This window comes from Diorhabda sublineata, chromosome 5 (genome assembly GCF_026230105.1).
Source record: "Diorhabda sublineata isolate icDioSubl1.1 chromosome 5, icDioSubl1.1, whole genome shotgun sequence".
NCBI classification, from domain to species: Eukaryota; Metazoa; Arthropoda; class Insecta; order Coleoptera; family Chrysomelidae; genus Diorhabda; species Diorhabda sublineata.
Window position 1 is genome coordinate 12,010,630 of NC_079478.1, and position 24,075 is coordinate 12,034,704.

Genomic DNA, 24,075 nt, shown 5'->3' on the forward strand with positions numbered 1-24,075 from the left:
TTTTGTTCATTTACATATTAGATTTATGTACAGAAGGTTATGAAGATTCTGCATTTTATTGTCATTCGCACGTATCGACAGATTGAAAAGTTATGAAATGGCTGATTAATAATATGGCGATCCAAGCACGATGTTATAATAGAGTTAGTAATTATTTTTTTTTTTCATTCCATTCCAGCTCTTAGTTATTAACGTGAAGCTTTAAACCGGTTCATTACATTTATTACATACCAAATTTGGAGGGTCAGTTTTCAAGAAAAAACCGTTATGTAATAGAAGAGGACAATACTCAATAACGTAGATTGTATCACAAACTAAAATATGAACTTTTTCCGCTTTCCAGCATAATCACTATTAACATTTAAATCTTTCTCAAATCGTGACACTAGGTTTTGAAATTCCCTCATTAAAGAACTTTCCCGTCTGAATATAAAACTAATTAGTAACATTTTCTTTCAACTTATCATCATTATCCAAGCGCATTTCGCCAAGACTTCCCTTCAGCTTCAGGAACAGTTAAAAGTCTGATGGTGTTAGCTCAGAGTTGTAAGCGAATTTCTTCATCTTTTGTTTTATTTATACTGGGATGTTTAAATAGTTCTTCATCTTTCATTCATTAAAAAGCCCACATTTACCCCACCATATACAAAAAGCTATTGGTGGATTTCAGCATGATCAACTTTTTAGCATTTAAAACCAAATTCTGCGGGAATTTCAAGCCGACGGGATTTCTGATCGACATGGCGACTAATGAAGCAGTTTACGCATGTAATAAACAGCAGCAGAGACTGACAAGATGCGCAATTGGTATTCATTATCGATTACCCTCGTTGTATAATATGATGAATGTGATTTTATAGAAATAATTACTCTGAATTTATTTAAACTATGAGCTGTGACATGTATTAACCCGTTTGGGCTGGTCAGGTTAATACTACAGCTTCTTTAGTGAAGTCTGGGTATAGATTAACGCATTATAATAAATAATTTTTCAAATTGGAGAGGAGTGCCAAATAAACTCACAGTTAAAATCGCTCTAAGGCGATAATATAATAGCTTTGAATAGTGTTTACGAGTGTTATGAACTAACCCCAACTAAGGATACTGTAAACCATGATGTAAAGACTACAAGGTGTGTTCTTCCCGACGGCTCATTTTCGACTCGTTCTGCGCATCTCTCAAGAGCCAATGAGAATTCACTCCCAAATTGGCGCGTCGTTTTGGGAGCGAATTCTCATTGGCTACTTTCCAGATGGTGCGCTATAGTGAACACTAGAATATTTGCGAAACGATGTGCGAAGAAATGGGCTAAAGCTTCCTTTTCTATTATGACAACGTATGGTACCACAAGTCGCAAGTTTTTGGCTGCCGAAAGGTTCTTGTCGGTTTCCATACATTTTACTAATTAGATTTAGCACCATATGATTTCTGGCTCTTCTCAAAAAGAAAAAATGCGCTAAAAGAAAAACGTTTCGACCACATACCTGTCACTGAAAGGACAGAGCATATAAGTGCAATGTTAGCCAAGAGCTGTAATTTGAAGGAAATCAATCCACGTTTGATGTAACCTTTTTGTATAGAAAAAGTCGTTAATTTTTTGAAAATTGCAAAATCTTGTTATTGGCTATATAATATTCAAAAATATGTGGTTAGATATAAGTAATGTTAGTAGCTTGTACATATCATAAAGAAGCGATTTTTGATAATCTAATATCATCAATTTCAACTTACTTTCACTGCAGTCATCTCCTCCAAATCCAGGATTGCATTGACAGTGGCCCATCAGACATTCTCCTTTTCCGCTACAACCGTTCGGACAGTTGTGGGTCATATCATCCGCTACTACAGCAACAAATGTAACTTCTTGAGGATCCCCATCATCGTTGTATAATGATAAAAACCAATGGCCTTGTTCCATGTAATGAGTTACTTCTTTTTTCACACTAGACTGCTGAAAATAATACCTGTTTTAACATTTGATCCAAATTTTACTTCCTTCAAGTTATGAAGGATTCAGGAAAGAAATTTCTTAACAGGTAGCTTCAATTTGGATTTTTTATATAAAATATGAGTTTGTTATATACTGTTTTAGCCTCTATTGTTCAAAACAGTACAAAACTCTAAACCAAACATTTCCAAACTTTTTTTCCTCGTAAACCACTTCTAAAATACTTATTACTAGTTTTACTTGATACATTTACACCATATCATCAACTCAGTTCAAGTACACTGCAGTAAAGCTTTCCGTGGACCCTTGTGGAGCACCTGGACTACGTTAGGAATCACTGCTGTAAACTATCACTCTTTTAATATTGCGGCTGCGTTTACAGTTATTATATGATGTATATCACCATTACAGACAGAAAAAAGCTGAAGACGTTTCTATCTATTGGAATACTGAGATGGCTAGTGCAAAAAACGAGGACTCGAATCGTAAGCAGGAAAATTAAATTAGTGGTTAGTGTGATTAAAATATTAATAAATAGAGCTGTGTAGTACTTACTTACTAATGCGAATAAAATTGCTCTTATGTGATTACTAGTTTGATATTTTGAAAATTAAATACTTTGCGATTGTTTTTAGAGAATTATTGTTTTACTGTTAAGGTGAAGGTTTTTTTCCAGTATGGACAAATATAGGCAGCGTTGAAAATTATCTAAATATGTCACTATTTTGTACATACTCCCAAGTATATGATATAGTCAAAGATCGATATACAGGGTTTTCAGACAAACCTATAAGTCGAAGCATCAAACGTCGACAGTAAAATGATCTGTTTCTGGATTTGCTCAGTCGATCATAGAATCTAGCAAACTCGATCAAGCATCGATTTGTACTACAAACATAAAGACCATGTACACGTTATATAACAACGGTTAATAATCCTAACCATGTAACACCTTGATTTTATCATCCACAGCATCGGCATATTGCGATATAAGGAGATAACTTATAAATTTTTGCCGCTATTCCTGTTATCATTTTATAATTGCAGTTGTATTCTTCATGGTTTGAAAACAATAACTGTGATCTGATTTGATAAACAGTACCAAACATGTTTGTGAATACAACATTAATCCTAATTTACACCGAATAAGTTAAAAATTTACATTCTTTGACAACCAAGCTTGTACACTCTTAAGAAATTTGAAAAACAAAATGCTCCGGTGCTCCGATGAATACAGAAAAGGCAAATGAAGGTCTTCAAGTCAATTGACTCAATGTCTTATAAAATAAAAAAGTTGATGGTTTATACAGAATAGGAATGAAAGCAGGAACAATAAATAGACTTTTTTTGGAGATTTTAATTTAGAAGATGTGTTCAACATTGAGCTGTTTCCAATATAAAACCGTTCTAAATTTGAGAACTGTATAAAATACCACTGTAATAAAAGATGCTCTTAAAATTTTTGTAAATAATATAACGTGATGTGCAATTCTCAATGTCATAATGCATAATCATGAATAATACATAATAAAACAATAAACATTGAAATTAACAAATTTTAGCGCAATCTAGGGACTTTATAAGACTATTCTGATACCTGATTGAAGTTAGACTTGTGAAATTGAGTTTCGACCTTTTCCTGACCAAATTATATCTCCCAAGTTTGACAAAAGTCGAAGCCCAAATAACGTCATGTTTTCACCAAGACTTCAGATTGAATAGTCAAGTTCAGAAGTGCTGATACGTCGAGGTCTAATTGAAAACATTACTTACATGTGATGCTCTTGTCGTTCTAGCCTTAAACCCACTAAGTACTTCCAAAATGTGATATTGTGTATGAGTAGGTAGAGCGTTTCTTCTGGCATATACCCCTATACTTGCGCCCCTCGGAATGCTGTAATCAAATTGTACGTACGCCGCTTCAGATTGATAGAATTGCATGTTCCAATAACTATACGCCGGAATTTCTTTCGATAATCGTTGTCCTAGCGATATTTGAGAAAATGTAGTTCCGTCTGGTGGAAACGACTTAGCTGGAAACGTGCGGGCACCTAAATTCAAGACAAAAAACTTAGCGGATGTTTCAAATCGTTGAAACTTACATCAAAATAATGAAATATTTATTTTATATAACTCGACGGGATTGGCATTCAAGTCTGATAATTCAAGGTGAGACGAATATTTTGAGCTGTCGTGTTGTTGGGAATCAAATTGATAGGACTTGAAATAAGCTTAAGGTTTTGAAGGACTTTCTTAGAGTTATAGAAGAAAAAAGTTTTCTTTTCGCGTACTTCTTGCAAGAAAATATAAAAAATAAGAGATTGAAATAGTAATTTGTGCCTTAGTATGTAAGATTATTTCGTAATATTATAATGAAACCTATTTTTTACTGAATTACTGAAACATTATTATTGGTGATGAGACTAATTTTATTACAATATAAATATAAATATCAATGCATATAAATCTTCTTGATTTTAGGTCTCTTCAATTTTTCAAAATTAGTTTTTTTAATAATATTTAGAAGATTTAGATGCATTAATATATCAAAAGGTCTAAGAAATAAGAAATTGAAGAAATATAAATATCTTAAAATTTATTATTCTGAATGTACTTGATACAATTATAATTGTTGATAACCTCAATAATTATCATATTTTCATTTAATTTATTGTGAGAATCCTCTTTGGCCGCAAAAGTCATATTTCTCTAAAGTTGTGTAATATTTTTATTCAGTATCAAGATAACTATTAAATATGAAAAAAGTTTGAAATCAATATTTAAAACATTTCGTACAGCTGTTTATTTCAAGTTGAATTTAGGATTCTGCTCTTTTTAGCTCTGACAGAAACTATTCTCTTTAAAACGACATTTTGATGAAAATTAACATAGCAGAAAACAGAATTGTAGTATTTTATTAAAAAATATTTTCATATTAAACGCACGCGGTTTTTTGAACTGACACAAAGTTAAATTAAAAAATAGAAAAGCCATCTGCTAACGTTATACCAAAGTTTTGGGAATTTCATAACAAACAAAAATTTATTTCTGTTGTTTTTTAATGTAAACGTATATAAAAAAGTTGTAACTGCAGTGGCCTAACTCACATTTTAATCATCAACAATTAGTGTTAAAAAAACATCTCGCAGCAAAAATAACTTTGCAGAGCCTAATAAGCAAATCATATTTTAAAGAAATATAATTTATATCCAAGTTATTTTTGATTCTCTTTTTTCGATATAAAATGATACGAATTGTAAGACATTGCTTAATAATAATAGTTATCTTTGATGCACACAAAAGGTTGATTTGTATATACTGCAGTAATTGTTAATAATATTCAATTGCTCCTGCGATTTAGATTCATGCCCAAGTTTATTTTTAGTGTTTACAGAAGTACAGCTTTTACCAAATTGGGACGGTCACATTTTTTTCTCAGTTTCTTTCTTCGAGTACACTTGACTACAATTTTAAGTGGTGTAAATATTTTTACTTTCACAGGATCTCAACAACTCATTTTCAAGAGCTGAAAAATTTGTTTGTTTCCAAAACATATTTGAATAACGAAATGAAACACATGAAAAAGTGAATAAGATTATTGGTCAGTTACGAACCAATTTGACAGAGACAATGAAGTAAAGACTGTTAACCTCGCTTCGTGAGCACCACCAGAAGATTGTAGAATATTGGAATAGGGCAAATTTTTATTTTATGTTCTATAAATTAGTATTTATAAGATTTGCGAATTGATGTGTGAATGTGTGAATATAATGTTGTGGTTTGTTTGAAATGCTAAAAATTAGTAAACAATTCTTGGTATTCTGCAACGTTTTTTTGGTAAATTCTTTTACTTAATGTGAGGACCAGGAACATATGCGTTTGTTCAGGATAAGACACCTCAACGCACAATTAAGAAAGGAACTAGATTAATTTTGATAATAATCCATTAGATCAGAAATTATAGTTTTACAGATGAACCTTTAGAGCTTTCAAAAGTTACAACGCTACAATAAACATTCTTAAAAAATAGATCGGGAAAAGTTTTCATCCTAGTAACCACGTCCCAACACCCTATTTTATTTACGACATGGTCATTTGTTTTTTTCTATCAGATTAATTCTAAAACTGTAAGCGTTGTAATGTTCGTTCTGAGATCTACAAAAATATCACGAAGTTTGGCAATGTTTCACCTAGTCTCAGTATAATATTACGCAATACATCCTGTGTTAATAAATAAGCGAATACTCATATCAACTAAGCTCAAGATTTAAAGCAATATAAAGCAGCGCAAACGTACAATAAAACTACAGTAGAAGAATGCTAACTACATTGTTATATATTGAGGTGTGTTAGTAGTAGGTCAAAGGGCAAAATATCTATTAATTATTGTTGATATCGTAAAATTAGTTGCACGGTACTGATGGAAATATTTTCATGATGCCATAATGATGAATTAAAGTAGGTACATATTTGGACAAATTTGTTATGAACACGATATTGCCAATTTTGGAGTTTGTAGGGCAATTGTAAGGTGCAGTAGAGTTTCCTTTGAATCATACATTTCTTATTAACCAAATTTTTATATGAAAATATAAAGAGTCACGTCGTAGGAAAACATCTCTTATATTCGAGTAAAATAATAATAAAGAAAACGTGGAAATCTCACGATATATAGTGAAGGACGAAATCTTTATTATTATTTCTTCGAATACAAACGGAGATAAGGAAATATCACATCAGTAATGAAGAGTTCCATAAGTCTTTGACTTCTCATCTGATTAATCATTTCTCAAACGTCTTCTTTGAGCTCTAAACAAATGTTTCTCCATTTTTTATTTCTCACAAAAAAATGAAATTTATCCACAAAATAGGTATATGTGATAATTGCAATTAAATATCTTTCCACCAAGTTTGGAAACAAGAAAGAAGTCTCTCGGTTACTGAAGGTGGAGAATAGGGCGTAAGGGGGATCAACTCGTATTATAATTAATTGATGTAAGCACCCTCGCATTGTTCTTATGCAAAATAACTTTTTTCAGTGTCCAGCTTTGTTTGCGGGTCAAATTTCGAATCATTTTGTAGGGGGCAGGGGGGTAGGTTGAAGTCACGTCAACCCGCGAACGGCAATATTGAAAGTGCGCATGCAATCCGTCCTAAAATGATTCGGAATTTGACCCGAGAACGAAGCTGATATTCACCATTCAAAACGGTCGCCATGACTTTATTGGATCTTGACCTTCATTGGTGTCGGTTCATTTGATTTTGACTACTCTTTGATAAGATTACTTTACTGGTTGAATGTGAACAAACACGGCACGCATATACGGAAATCTTTCTCAATTAAAATCAATGATCATATAGAGATGCATATAGTTTTCAAAATCTCTGATCGGCCATGTGAGATGCCTATGGTTTCCACAATTTTCGATATGTCACTACACTATCACGAATGCTGTTAATTGTTTTGGGGGGTGAAGAAACCTCAACTAAAAGACAAAATTGTTTGTTCTTTATCTTCCAAAATTAGGCATAAAGTAATGGTAAACCAATTTTTCCATTTTCCCCTTAAATCATCATCTAGTGGATGTAAAATGGAACTAAGTGACGTAGCTCAAATTTCGAAGAAGTCAAATGACAAATGGCTCTTGACAGGAGCACAATTGCTGTTACCGTTAAAAGTGTGGACATATTGGTTTGCCTTCCTAATATTCAGATGTAATTTTTATATTGCTCAATCTAAATCGAAAGTATCAGTATTCTATGTAATTATTTCTACAACACTATATAAATACTTGGGTCAAATTCAAAATACAGAGCCTATAAACACAATTTTAATTTTTATTATTTGTGGATTAACAGCACCAATGCGGTAATTTAGAATGCTGTATTTGATAACTTTTTTTCACAAAAACATTGATAATTTTCATGATTTTGATATAACAGAGTTGTCATATTTGCAGTGTTGTTGAAATAAAATCACAGCACTAATACAGGGAGACAGCGTATCTCGTTTATTATTCAACTTTATGCTCATGCAGCTCTAAATACGATATCAGACTTAGGCAGATGACATCCATTGTTGACAATGCACCGCGTTCATCTATTTCTGAAGTTTTATTCAATTGTTTTCAGAATATCGATGGATATATCCTTGAAAATCCGCCACAAGGAGCGATCGGCATATTTTTTATAAGGGTCTCTAGATTGCAGGCTGGTCGCAAAATTCTTCTCCCAATTTCCTACCTGTAAGACATCCTAGATGGAAGTGAATAACATCACTGAAGCTGGTAAAAGTGATGTCAAACAGAGCAAGAAGCGCAAACTTTCTCTATTTTCCAGTATCTTTGAAAATCCGCTACTATCATCTGCATATTTTTTAGAACAGTCTCTAGAGGACCGCAGACTGCTCCAGTCGATGTTTGGGAATATCCTTACTGGTCGCAAAATTCTTCTCTCAATTTCGCTAAAGCTGTTTACCTATTAAACATTCCACTTCCTACCTGTAAGATATCCAAGATTGCAATGGATTTGACATTGATTTCGCGTGGCTACAATCAAGCGAATACTACTTTTGCGCGCTGTATTTTTGTCCACTTCATTATAAGAAATAAAGCCAGTAGCTTAAATTTTTACGATTCATCTCACGGAGTAAGCATCAAAAAATTAAAATAATCAAGATATTATGTCTCTTCCTTTATTAAGAATTGAGTCAAGTTCTAGAAACAAATCACTTATTGAGAAAGAAAATCGGGGCTTAGTTGGCAATATCGGTTCAATACACAATACATATCTACAAAAATGTACCTTTTCAATTGATACAAAAGCCAGGTTAAATTGCTTAGCGATATTACAGGCTAAGCGATTGACCAGTGGTATCGTACCTTCCAAAATAAGAATAGTAGGTGGCGGTGGTAATTTCGTAGTGACTTCTGGACAAACGGTTGACCAATTTTCGGAAGTCGATTCTATATCGGTCGTAGGATTTCTCTCCGTGCTATTACCATACAATTCAGTAGTAGTTAAGTTGTGATGTTCGATGACGATGTTATCGTAATCATAGTCTGCTGTCGAATTGTCTGAAAATTCGTTAGATTCTAATGAAGGACATGAACATTCGCAAGCGCCACCCACTTCTTTTTCAAAATCTAGCGGCGGGGCAGTTGTCTTATCTGATAACTTAACTGTTTCCTTGTGATGATTATCTTTCGTGTCAATTTCAACTCCAGGTTGGGATTTACCATCCGTAGGTACTGACACCGAAAGCACATATACAGATTGCCCATTGTTAGTATCGTCTGTAGCTATAGTTACGTTTACAAGAACTCTTTTGGAAGAGGACATGCTGGCAGGAAAGTCTACAACTTTAAAGTTAGGAGAAGGTTTGGGGTTAGATTTAAAATCACTAAAAACTTCATTGTTAGTAGCGTTATTGTATAATACAGTCGGTCCATTGATGCGGATCTGCTTCAAATCTTTATTTTCTCCCATAGGTAAAATAGATAAATTAGCATCTGTTAATTCTTTGGAATTGTCTTCTATTTTTTTGATATTCTTGTTATACCCTACTTTGGCTTTTTGAGTTGTTGACAATAATTTATTATCCATATTCACAATTTCTATACTATCTTGTGGTTCATCTTTAAAAAAGTCGTTGTATTCTTCTTTATCCAATTTGAAAAGCGAAGAATCAGACAGATCGTCTTCGGAACTTTCTAGCAGATCATAATAAAGATTTTCTTCAGTAGCGTATCTTAATGTTTTTCTTGTAGTAGTTTTAGTTGCAGTTTCAGCACTAGATATCTGCTCAATTGAAGGTTCATCGGTACTTTCAGTTTCCTCTGAAGACGGAACGGTTTCTTCTAAATCTGTAAAAATTTCTTGTGTCGTCGAAAATGTGATGTCCATGAAAGTAGACGTACTTGTAGGAGTCGAATCTGTAGTACTATCTGTAGTAGATATTTCTTCGGTGGTACTATCTAACGCTGTGGTGAAATCTGAATTATTTATATCATGCATTGAAGTAACACTATTGGCATGCACACTAGTACTCCTAGAACTAATACTACTAGAAGTTGTGCTGTCAACTGGTAACACAAAAGCATGCGGTGATATTAAAATCTGTCTACGTTTTCTTGCATATACACTTTGATAGAAATTACCTCCCGTGTTAGAAGTCTTAGGTCGTGTCGATATCGATAAATTCGTTTCGGAAGGTGGTACCGTTTTCGAATCGGGTACTATTTGTGTATTATCCCCTACGAGTACTTCGCAAGGTTTCGTATTTTGATATGACAGGTTTAATAAATTAGAGGCTGAAAAATAAAATTAAAATTAATAATTTTTCTTACAAAAACAGTATGGATCATGACACTTAGATGGTATTGATGGGATACATAAAGTTACGGATTCACGGCAAATCAGAGTACGCGATTTTTTTATACCCGAAAGCATACAAATTCCTATCCGTAGACATTGGTTTTTATCAAAATTGTTCGATACCACAGTTTCTAATTTTAATCTATTATTGTCCTTAAAGTTGTTCAGAACATAATATATGTCAATAGTCCATAATAATTTGCAATACCAACCAGCGCTGCTATTTGGTTCGTGTGGTTACAACTTTTTCCATCAGATCACCTCTGGCGCCATCCTCACTTTCAATTGTAAACCATTTTGTTGATATACAAGGTGCGTCTAATATATAAATGTTTTAAAAATAATCCGATCTTATGAGGTTATTTTATTTTAAATGTGTACCCCTTTGGATGTACTGTATCCGATAATTAATTTCATTCCACATTGTAGCTAGTATTTCTTGAGTTATGGATTAGATTGCCGCTCTAATACTTACGGTGCTCCCGTAATCTCATAAGTTGTGTGACTAACCAAGTTTATCTAGCTTCTCGATGCTTGTAGAGGGGTTTGCCTTTTGCCTCAAAATAGGTATCAATTTTAGCAATTGCTTCTTCATTTGAACCGTATTTATACCGGCAAGCATTTTTTTGAGATCAGTGAATAGCCAGTAGTTACCTGGGGCCAGATCTGGACTATAAGGTGGATGAGTGTAATTCGTCATCGTTGCCATTGAATTATGAATCGTTACATTGTCTTAATGAAACGGTGGTTTTTTCTTCGACATATTAGGCCGTTTCTACTTGATTTTTTCATTCAAACGATCCAGCAACTCTATGTAGTATTCGCTATTGATTGTCTCTTCATTTTGGAGATAGTCGATGAAAAATATCCCATGCGCCACCCAAAATACTGAAGCTATAACCTTCTCTGCTGACTGTTGTGCTTTTCAACGTTTCAAAGTAGTTTCATCAGCTGCAGTTCATTCAGATGACGATCGTTTCGATTCCGGAGTGAAGTGCTGGATCCATGTTTCATCCATTGTCATATATCGACTCAAAACACTGCTATGAATCATCAACACGTTGTTGTTTTTGATCGACTGTTTCAACTATTTCAATGCAATTTCAATTTACGATTAGATATAACCAATCCGTGGACTTTTTTTATGTTTTTTGGAGTAACCACCTCAATTGGACGACCAGAACGTTCGCCATCATCGGTGTCTGTATGATCACATTTAAATTGATTAAATCAATAACAAATGGTTATTGTTTTGAAAATAACAAAAGTAGCTTCACTTAAACCACTTTTTTCTGACATGGATTTGATTATGGCAGCGCCATCTGTATGTCAGTCACACGACTTATTAAGTGATGTTATAATCTCAGTAAAGAGAAAGGAACTATTCTATGAAATTGGACAGAAATTTTGTGTGGTCGTTTGTCCACTATATTCTCACATTGTGGCGGTTCAACTTTTACAAATGAAAAGTTGTCTCGTCACTAAAACTATTTTTCACTCTTTTTTTTACCATCTAGCTTTAGATTAACTCACAAAACTCAACAAGTGTTTGTTTGCCACTTTCCGTCATATCTTGCAGTATTTGAGATCTGTACGGTTCCATATGCAAAAGTCTGTACTAAATGCGCCAGACGGGTGTCGAAGGAATGTTAAGTTCCCTACCAGTATGTCGACTGGATGTCTTGTGGGGCTTGCTTGTACTCGTTTCTTATGCTCTGGAGTAGGAGAAACAACAATTCATGCGATACGAATTTCATGTTACGCTGAAATGACATAATCATATACAAAAAAAGCAGTGCGTTGACAGAAGTTATCTGTTATCTTGGAGAAACCACTTAAAAATTCTTCTTTCTAACAGATTATTCTTCTAGGACATGAGATTTATAAATGGATAGCTACGATTTTCATAGTAAATACTTCTTGAGTTAAATAATATCAAAAATTTTAAGAGTTACCCACCGCGCTCTGATTGATGGTGAATCCGCAACTTTTAATGTGCCCTGGTACTACGTACCAGTTTTATTAATTTCTGAATGAAAGAGACATAGCTTGAGAAGCATTCGTCGTATAGTTATTTTGAAAAAATTAGGAATTCAAGTATCAACACAATGGTGAGAATTATAAAAATTTAACGGGTCATAAATTTATAGGACAAATGCCGATATACTTATTATCGTGATAACCAAAAAACATTTGAACTACAACTGTCTGAATGGTTTCTTTCATTCACACCGAAAATAATATACAATAATAAAACACACATGTATTCGATTTTTAACTTTCTATAGAAAAACGAATTTCTGAATAAGCAACCGTTCCATTTATTATATCCATTAACAAAGATATGCGAAAAATATCTGTCGAAATGTCAACCGTAGGTACCTTTTAAACCGGGCCAAATCAGATTTTCAATTATATGCCACTCGAGCGTATTTAATACCCGAAGATATCCTCTCCAAATGGGGTCTTGCCTTGTACCTGAGAAACTTTTCAAAAAGAATGGTTGCCGTCAATACCAGCGACAGAAAGATAAAAAGTCTAATGCCAACCGTTCTACGTGTACCATATTTTTTATTTTCATTAATTTAGAATCTTTTTCCGTATATCATACTAAATCGATTGGAAAACTAGTTTATTATACAAGGGATATTCACAAAATCTAATAATAATATTTGTCAATAGAATATATATATCTCAACAGTAAAATTCATTTACCGAAGCAAGTTTTGAGATTTGAGATTTTTGAGTCCCATGGAGTTAAATTTGGTGAGTTGAGTTACTGTTTCGATTTACGCGCACGGTTCATATACAATAGTCTGTGTCAAATTTGATCAGACCATATGTACAATCATTCCATTTCCCAACTTCTTTTCCTAACCAACTTTTTTTGTCATTCTATTGATATTTCATGGAGATGTTTCAAAATAAACCCAGGGAGGCACAGCTGGAGAAACTGATGGATGCGGAAGTAGCTCGATTATAGTTTTTATTTGTTACATGATGCATTTTCTTGGTGAAAAAAAAAATTTTTTTTACACCAGAGTCCGTATTTTGTTATTTCCTCCAACGATGGGTCGAATAATATATAATAATAGTCACTGGTAATTGTGTTTGCTTATTACAAATAGTCAAAGAAAAAAGTATACTATCCGCAACCTTTCCCACCCATTGTTGCGGTTCTGTTCGCTTAGGACTGCTTTAGCCGGTCAATTTCTCTAAGATGCCTGCAATAATGATACAGGTATATGATAGTAAATCTAGGTTTCATCTATGGAAACATATCGACTCAAAAATCATCATTTTGCATACACAGCGCAATGAATGATCCATTGGTTGGTGCAAGGAAACACAGCACCCATTTGAAAAAAAACTTTTCCATGTTCAAATACTCACATAATATCTCACCAAGACGTTGCTTAAATGCTTAAAAACAATAGTTAATCAACAAACGGTTTCGGGTTTTTTATTCATCCGATGAACAAAATTTTGGTTGATTTCTTTGAAAACAAATTATTGGAGGGAAAGGAATCATATTTAGACGGAGAGATGGAATCAGAATGAGTCAAAATTGAGTATTAAAGAAACATTTTTGTATTTTTTATTGTGAAAAAAATACCTAGATAACCTAAGATCATTTTAAAACTATTAAGATGGTTTATAATTTATGTATAGTAAGTAAACAAATTTTGTGATACATTAAATATTTAAGACAAGTCTTTCTAGTTGAGTAATAGAAAAAGAAGGCAAGAAAGTGTTGGTGAAGGTTAATTTTACAGAACGGCTTACTACGGAATTCATTTGCAACATTTGAATACACCTATAAATGTGCATATAAAACTCATTATGGAAAAATTTACTCTAACTTTATATTCAATCATATGATATTTCCATAATGAAGAACCTTTCTCATTGTACGTGCATTTATAACAGAATACATGCAGATATTATCAAAATAGTTCTCTTTAAAAAATATTTTTCCATTGGAAAATTTTATTCCTTGTCTGTGAAATGGTTATTTTTGTTTGTTTTGTATTTAGAAATTACCTCTTTTCAAATGTTAAATTGTTTGAAGTCTTGAAACTTTTATCATACCTGAAATATATGAAAGAGCCGCCGTTAAGACGACAGAGAGCATTATAAAAGCTATTGCCGTACACTTCCACGTACACTTCGACGTCAGTCCTTTCCTAAAATGGAATCGACTAGCTTGAGGAAAATGACTCGAGTTGGGCCTTCGGACGGGCACTATAGGGACCTGAAATAAAAAATACGGAAATTAAAAAAAAGATATTTCCTATCGTACACCTCACTTGAAAGAACCTCATTTTATTATTCCATTTTCCCATTTATCATTTATATGTAGTTTATTTATAAATACCATGAAATTTTAAGAAATTATGAAAAACTTGTTCAAAGAGATGGTTGAAATTAGTTTAGCAGGGGCAGCTTCAGCTGCTTCTACTACTTTGTCTCTCCGGCTTATTCGTGGTCAACACTAATATTTGTTCCGATTGTATCCACATAATCACGTAGTATTTGCCGTTAAACAATTTTTTCTATACATTCTTCATTTTATTATTATTCCTCGGAAGAGTGTTATTCTTGTTTATTGGTGAAACTATTATAGTTTGAATTATATAATGTACAAATGTATGAGCCAGATATTTAATTTTTCCCTAAGTCAAGAGTTGTAGGGGAACTGAAAGTTTCTAGAGAAATAAGGCACAATTCTAAAGCAAACCAATAACAAAGGATGACTCTACAAGTTTTTGTACGATAATCCCACATTCTTTTCTTATGGATTATTTCGTTTTTTATGAATATGATAAATTTATTTGAAGGGTTAATTTCATTGTTAGATGTCATTGACATACAAGCATAAAAATATGATCAATATAGTTCCTCGACTCTGGGTCTGCTTATTACAATAGTACAATAAATTTTGTCGTCTGGAAAAAAGTAAAACACCTTATAAAAAGACCCCAAAATCTTCAACAAAGATCGATAAATGTTATAAAACTTGGAAGATGGGAGATAAACAGCAACAAAGGCCAAGCCGTCCTCTATAAAAACCGAATGCGCCACCGATCCGACATGAAGGCCAAAATCTCTGCTAGAAACACTTAATTAAAGTACGTCACGTATGCCACGGTAGCATGAAGCAACACAGAACATACTTGTAAAACCACAAAGAACAAAGGGGGCCAAATAAGACGACAAAGAATATTGGATTTAATGGGCACCAGTACAGAAATGATGTTTGAGGAGCTGGAAACACATCCGAATGAGGAATTAAGGCGATTCAGGAAATATACTGGAGAAGACTACGTGAAACATGTGAGCTCGAAGATATAGGTTAGGTTAGTTCGTGAGGAGGACAAAAACAATAAATAAAACTTTTTGAAATATTGAAAAACCAAAAGAAGATCCTAGGACTCGAGTTAACCCACCAGAGGACATGCCTCTAAACGATAACTCCGTACTTCATAAGCAAGAGCCGAGTTAGGCATCTGGGACAACTTCAAAGAAGGCGAAGGAGTACTCGGATTACCCCCACACTTTACAAAGATAAGGGTGTATAATATCAGGAACTAAACCTTCACGAGAAGAGAAGACCTCCTGGAATCTCCCAGACAACTAGAGGGGAGAGGAATGTCCTGTTTAGCATCCATCCGTGGACTTTGTCTGAAGGTAGATGCTTAACGGAGCGAGCTTACTCCTGGGCGCAAATATTTCCTAGAGCCTTTCCAATTCTTCAGTCAGTCAGTCAGTCAGTAACCATAGAAATACATTATGATCACAATTGACAGTTGAATACAGATGGACTAAAACGTTTGTACGTATTTGAGAAAAATAAAAGTTGTGACAAGGTTCAGGTAGCATAAACACATCGACTAGGACGAAAATCTATTAAACTGGAAGACATTAATAACATCAATAAGAAGAATAGTACACAATAATTTCTTCTGACGATATTTTCTGGAATCGAAGACAACGAGTTGTGAATAGGCAACACAAACTTAACTTCGTTTTTGCTAAGTTTAACAGAAAATTTCAATTCATAGAAAGGCAGAAAATAATTACTTGGTACCAAAACTATTTCCATAAAATGGCAGAAATTTGTAAACAATCCATCTGTACTTTTCTCATTCATTAAAAGAATTGGTTGATGGCTACTATCAAACCAAATACATTTATCTAATTCGTCTATGAAATGGCGTATTATACAGTTTTAGGACTATATCATCGGGAAAATTTTCAGATAATGTATTATGGAGTTATGCTACGCGCCTCAATAGCATTTAATATTACCGTGGAGCATCTGATATGTACTTCAGAAGAAGATGTTACCTATAGGCATAGAATAGAAGAAAACCACATAGAAATTAGATACTGTTATTCAAGCTAGGGGTGTTAATAGTAGTAATATTAGTGACTGAAGGAAGTAAATCATTTTAATGAGGTACTTTGGATCAATATTTTACCTTAAAAATATTACTATCAAACATACCGGTGATGTTGAACATACTGTTTACGCTACCAGTACACTAACACTCATAATTACACTGGCTGACTGAAGTTTTATCTTTAATATTATCACAGATAGTGTGATTGTAAGTTTGATGTAGTGGTATTCTAAACTCTGTGTTCATCAAGAATATCACCTCCAAAAAGTCCAACTTAATATATCAGTGATTTATAAACAAAAAAAAACAACAAATATTTGAAATAATAATTATATTAGAATATTTATCAATAATTCAGTACCACTCTTTAATATACTGATTTTGGAGATGACTACTTTCATGTTCAGTATTTTGACCTATAATAGGATTTAACTAAATTTTGGAAGCGTTACAAACAAAATTTGGGTATTTTAGCAAATATGTTTGTCAAAGGATATCCTACTATATATTTATTACTATTAACATACCGCGTGTGATCCGTAGGGCAAACTCCCGCACCTATCGGAATTTTTCATTTCTTTGGAAGGACTGCAACACGGTGAATTCGAAGACTTGTAATCTATATTCGGATTTTTGTTGGCGTGATCTGAAATAAAAAAAAATAAGATTCGATTATGATACGGATACGAACAGATGGTTGACGACGGTTACAGATTGATGAATTGATTTTTAATTAAATAAAATGTTGGTAGTTTTCAGGTAGACAGTGCGAGGTAGGTGATGGTAGCGATAGCATTTTTGAGAAAATATTTTGTTGAAGGTTTGTCATGATGTCGAAATCCAAATAGTTCGACAACAATGATTCTTTTAAACTGTTATCTACTGTTTTTTTTTTCAGAGCTCTTAATTAATACATTTATTAAAAATATAAAATTAACCTTTTTGAAACATGATACATAAAACAGTATACTAACCATTGCATTTCCGTTTAATAATATAACCAAAATCAATGAGAATTGGGAAGCAATTTAGGTTTCGAAATACCACGTATATTGAATATTCTTTGGTCCTCGTAAGTTTTATTGAAGATTTTTTTATTAATCATCTATTTTGAACAATCCCCGAGAGTAGTTTCATTAAAATTTTCAATCATCTGAAGGATGTTCTATTTGAAAAATGAAAATTTCTAAGAATAGCTAAATCGAAATTCTAATAATTCTAATTAGACGAGGAGGGGTGAAAATTATGTAATTTCTGCAAATGTCGATATTTGGTTGTCATTTCCAGCACACAGAAAAACATCTTGAAAAAATCTTAAGATTATTGGATTTTTTTGCAGGGGTACTAACGCATAAGTTGGGACCAAAACCATTTTCGGTATTTATCCAAACTCCATTAGACGTTTTTTAATGTTAAAGATGGTTCTTTGAGTTCAAATCTGTTAATTTTGATCCCTATTGATCAAGATCAAGCATTGGATAAAAACTTGTCGGCCATCCAATAACCTTTGCAGTAGTTTGAATAAATAAAGAGCAAATGTTTGAGATCCCCATAATCAGTCCGAAGAAAACACAGCTATCACATACAACGTATTGCTTCGATGTTACAACACAGAACCGTTTTTGGATCGTTTGATCACAACAGACGAAATATGGATTCAATGTAATACTCAAAAAAGTGAAAATATTAGATATATCAAAAAGGCGCTTCTGTGTGATTGGTGAGGCATGCAGGGACTACTGTAACCTAGTCAAACTGCTAATGTGGATCTTTATTTATTTGATCAAATGAAATCACTTTTAATTGAAAAATATCCTCCGATGGTCATCAGATAAGGCGCTATGTTGTAACATGATAATGCAAGACCTAAAACACTGTAAGTCGAACCTTGTAAAAAATTGATGAGTTGAGTTGGGAGGTACTTGCCTCACTCGCTCGATATCGAACCATAGAAGTTTATTTTATTCCAATCGCTACATCTTTCTTAATAGCATACAATTGGAACATTTGTCGAGATATTCCAATTAAAAACCAATTGATTTTTATCGGTACGGCATTGAAAATTTGCACACTAGATGCCGAAATGTTGACAAAGACATAATTGATTAAAAATGAGAACTTGTTTGGAATTATACTGAATCGACTGTTTAGAGCACCGCTACACAAACACTCACGATCACACACTGTCTGACGCGCGTTTCGATAACCAAGTTATCATCTTCAGAGACTGAAGGTATACTAAAATCTAATAAATTGATTTGTTTTATACTAAATTTTCCCAGCAATAAACCTTCTCCCGCGAAAATTAATTCCAGCGGGAAAAAACCCACATTCATAATCATTCTTTGACTACTAAACTATAGAGTGGACTGAAAGGTTTTGGCCCTCTGTTCCTATTTAAGCTACTCTTACATCTAGCAATTTCAATGCATTCAAATGCATCGAACAATTTATTATTGGATACATTTTTTAACAATTTTATATTATCAGTATTCATGTCATGATTATACTGGTAACGTGATCGGCAATACTTGATTTTCCGGTCTGTCCATATTTTAAATGAGCTATGTGCTCTTCAAACCGGACAATAACGGACAATAACGGATCTCTTAGTCTGTCCAATCCGTCACAATCACCACAGCTAAATATTCCTTTCAATCCTTTTGTATAGAGAGGATTGAAAGGTGTCAGAGCAAATTTTTCTTGTTTTTCACTTTGGGTTTGGAAAATGTGGTTTCACATAGAGATTTCTCAAACCTATGACGATTGATTAACCTTTTAATTTGTTTATTGGTAGGAAAATTCAGTATAAAACATATAAGTCAAGTTTTTAGATTTTAGTTTACCTTCAGTCTTCTCTGAAGACGATAACTTGGTTATCGAAACACGTGTCAGATAGAGTAATTGTGTGTTATAGTAGTAGTTGGTGTTGTGGTGATGTAAACAGTGTATTCAGTATGAATTTCGTCAACGGTTCCAGAAATTCCAACTAAGTTATTCGGAATTAAGTTGTTTCAATTGAAGTTGGGAATGTGATATATTTATAATCTCGGTCCACAATATATGTTTATGGAACTTTTGACTACAGTGAAGGTTCTTCACACAGTTGTTTGATATTCATACATGAGTAAATGGTTATTTACACGTAGTAAGTTTATTTGACTAATAACTAAATGACTACCTATTGTATCACCTTTAATTAATTATTGTGATAATATAGGTTTAAATAAAATTTTTTCCACTTGTTTGCTACTTTGAAATGGCTATTTAACAAAGTGCAAGTAGTATATGACCTGAAATCGAAATTATAGGCTTGGGTTTCATTGGTTGAGAAGTGGTATTGGAGCGAAGAGCCTGAAATTGACAGTTGGTTACATAGATTCATATTTTATTGGGAATAACATCAAATATATCACGAATGTCATAGTTCACACCTAGATATCAATTTATTGAATATTTTGAAGGATAAATTCATACATATAAAATTAAATAGTATTCACATTCTTGTTATAATAAAAATATATTGATTGTAAATAGAAGCACTAATTTGTATAAGTAGATTGGATGTATCCCTTGACTATAGTGCCGACCTGATCCTTATCACTTACGTCCAAGTATCATGTAGGATTAAGACCCCTTAAAGTTAAAAGTTACCATCGCACGGATATGACCCATGCCAATTAATGATAACTAACAAGACAATTCTACTTTTAATCATCTTTAACCAATTGAAAAACATCGATTAGAATAGTAAAAAACATATTTTATTCAAGCTATAACATAAAACTTTGAGAATATTGATCAAGATTGACAATTTCAAAAATACCAACGTTTCATAATTTTCAAAAAAAAATTAAAAAAATAGAATAAATGAACATGGTTGTATTGTATAGTTTCTCAAGTTGTGCTTCTGATTAACTTTCTTTTCTTTCATTAAAATAACCTAACCATTTCCTACATCTCTGGATATAATTGTTTGTTTTTCAGTTCGCTATTTTTTTCAATTTACTTTAACAAAATTATCTGTATGTACTCTTTTTGATTTAAATTTTATTGGCTTCACTTTCAGTTTTCGTATTTTAATGATCTGTAGGTGTGGTAGATCACGGTTTTTAGTTTTTTAACACATGTGCATGAAGTTATTAAGATATTAATCTAACAAGATTCATTTCCAATGAAACATACTCACAGCTTTTAATTTATAACAAAAGTATGACTATCGCGAATTGAGAGAAACTCTGAGGTTAAATGTCTTCTACTCCTCCTATTGTTGGTGGGAAATTGTAATTATTAGAATATATTGATTCTTCTTAATATTTGACACTGTATGAAGATAATTGAGTGGATTAACCTAGCCGGGCGGCCTGGTTAATATAAAGGTAAAGATAAATATTTATTGACATTTTCTAATTATTTTCCCCTTTTTGAATATTTCTGTATTTAAATATTAAAATATTAATCTCGAAAAAGTACTGGGAATTAATTGTCTCTCTCGTATTGCGTTCATATCAGTTAAATATATGGTTCTCCGGAAGGCGGAGGTGTTTTTTTTACATTAATAATAGCTTTTCCTGAATGATGACAGATAGTAAGAGTGGTTATCAATAAAAAAATAATAAAAGAGGTCTTGTGGTACAGTATTTTTTTAATAGAATAAAACTAATCAACTAGTATATAAATGATAAATAATAAAAGTTATGAAATGGAGTTTATTTTTATTAAAATATCAAATGGATGAATAATACTACCACATAATAAATAAAACGAGAACAACTCGTTGTTACGTTTTCCTTTAAATATTTTGAATATTCCTTTGTTCGCGTATTGAGGTAGAGTAGTCACTTCAGATTTATTTAATCGAACTTTCGAGGTTTTGAAGAAATTAATCTGTTATCGACCTCCCACTCCATTCAAGAAATGCAATAAAACCTCGAAATTGATTCGAGTTCTTCCTCTACCTATCTACACTTCAGACTTTATTCTTTATATTCGCTGTTCTACAGCTGCCAGGTTGGGAGTTTCCACAACAATCACCAGACTACAAACTCAACATCAACTCTAACATTTAGGAATCCAGTTGGGAGCTGCAACCATCCCGGATTTCCATAGATAAGTCCCAGCCTTATCTTTAATCTATAAATAAATCTGAGTTGTTTTTAATTTATAACTGCTTTTGGATACGCAGTTAATGCGAATGTATTATGAAAAAATTTATTTGTTGCTGAAACTTTTTTTTATTTTTCTAAGCAATAAATATTAATTTGGATAATCGTGTCCGGAGATAGTTTTAAATTGTTTAATTTTCATTTTAATTTAATTCATAAGGTGTTTCCAGTTTTTCCGCCTTTTGAATACCAGTTTTTATATACTTTAATTGAGGCCGAATACCAATTCCTCAGCAAAAGTAACAGCAATGGAAAAAAACAATATATAAAATTATGCACGCAATTTTCTTTGGTACTACAGGGTTAGCGAATTCATTTAAGCTCGAGGGTCATCGTCATACAGTTACGCAATCTATTTATTAGTTTGATTTGGCCATATGTGATCTTTGGTTATTCTTTCCCTTGAAGAAACATTTACGTCGTCGACGTTTTAATTCTGAAATTAGAATCATTTTCTTAAGAAAACTAATAGTATTGGTAGTGGTATTTTAAAATATATAGCTCCACCCTCGTACGTGGTGAGAATGGAAAGGTTAATATAAAATTTGTATTAATTTCTTTCTAATTACTCACTATGACTAGCAATGCACTTATCTGTTCTGTCAAGACTTCCTCAAACTCGGAAATGGTGTCTAAACGTTCAGCTTTTAGCACATTTTTTATTTTTGGAAGAGTCTTAACTCGAAAGGTCCTAATTTGGATAGAAACAAGGATTTATAGCCGTCAAAAACTCCCGAATCACTAGTGACATATGGTACAGCGAATTGTCATGATGAAGAAAGAATTGAGTAACTGAATTTTTAGGACTCGTTCTGCAAAAAGCGCTCAAATAGTCGATGCCCTTTGTGTACGAAAGTTTATCTACTTCTAGCAGTTTTTCACCCGAGCCTGAAGAACTCCTAAACTGATTCATTTGCCCTTTTCATTCTCGCACAACTTATAAAGTATGTGAATCATGACAATAGAGAGACGGTCTTGTGGCCTCAGTTCTTTATTTGGATTAGTTTTATCAAAAATTATTCACTATATATTGTACTGGAAACTTGGAATAAGTTATATAATCTTTATTTTGTTGTAAAATTGAATATGAACAAGAGGAATCCTCAGAAGATATTTGTAAATTGATAACACTAGTCTTTAATGTACTGATCCGTAAATTTCCTCGTTGGTTTTGTTTTCAGTTAAATAAGAGTTACATTGTTGTGGAATAAATATTTCACACGCATGCAATTTGAAATTAATGAAAATAGTAAAATAAAAGTAGGTAGTTTTATATCAGGACCTTTCAGGTTTCCAAAATGTATTTATTATATTCATGATTTTGGCAATAGCAGTACAGAAAGTTAATTAAGTATACAATTAAGTACAAAAGCTGCTATAAACGCATTTAAGAAATGGTAAATTCATCTCCTTAATGCAAAGTTGGACCTGTGTAACTTGGATGAAATACATATATATCCAAGTCTACTGTACCAAATATCAATGGCTTCCTTAAGTTATTTACCATTTAACTCTCGAGTAGCCAACCATATAAAAGAGCTTTGCTACTTCTTTATTTATTCGAGAACAAGTTTCCTAGTGTGCCTAAAGTGAAAATCTGTTTCCAATAATTTGTTATTGATGAACGTAGGTTTGCATTCTCTATCGTGAATTGGTAGTTACAGGTAGAAAGCTTTAATAAATAATTAGAACTGAGCTGAGGTTTGATATGAAATATGCACTAGACTTCCAACAATACTCAATGGTGATGTCGACTTAAGGTTCTATATGGTAAATGAGCCGCTATTGTCTCCATTGAAATTGACATAACGTTGAACTGTGTAGTGTATATCTTACCCATATATTTATAGTAACTAAATTATTAATGTATGGTGTGTCTTTATGTAAAATACCAAAACTTTAACCGTTCTCCGTAATATTAAATTTTCCATGAATAAAATATGATGTATCCGGACTTTTGTTGTGGTTTTTTCAAATGAATTCTTTTCAAAATTTAAATATACGATAACGATATTGGTACTCAAAACTGTTTTCTTTTGTTATACGGAGGATATTTGTAAAGTAAGTTCCGTTTTGAAATAAAAAAATAACCAATGCAGATACAGCAAACCAATTTATTACAAGAAATCTACCAATCTTACACCATTGAATCTTTGAATATCAGAGACGGTTGAAAACG

At 32.7% G+C, this 24,075-nt stretch overlaps 1 protein-coding gene across 1 annotated transcript in view; it reads right to left on the bottom strand.

Moving 5' to 3' along the window:
- Positions 1-24,075, bottom strand: part of LOC130444139 (teneurin-m) — a 794,904-nt gene that overhangs the window by 20,269 nt on the left and 750,560 nt on the right. The window contains exons 5-9 of the mRNA XM_056779175.1: positions 17,259-17,377; positions 14,417-14,579; positions 8,830-10,260; positions 3,722-3,999; positions 1,732-1,951 (exon numbers count right to left, since the gene is read on the bottom strand). Of these exons, the coding sequence (XP_056635153.1) occupies positions 1,732-1,951; positions 3,722-3,999; positions 8,830-10,260; positions 14,417-14,579; positions 17,259-17,377 (2,211 nt within the window). The remainder of the gene's footprint in view (positions 1-1,731; positions 1,952-3,721; positions 4,000-8,829; positions 10,261-14,416; positions 14,580-17,258; positions 17,378-24,075) is intronic.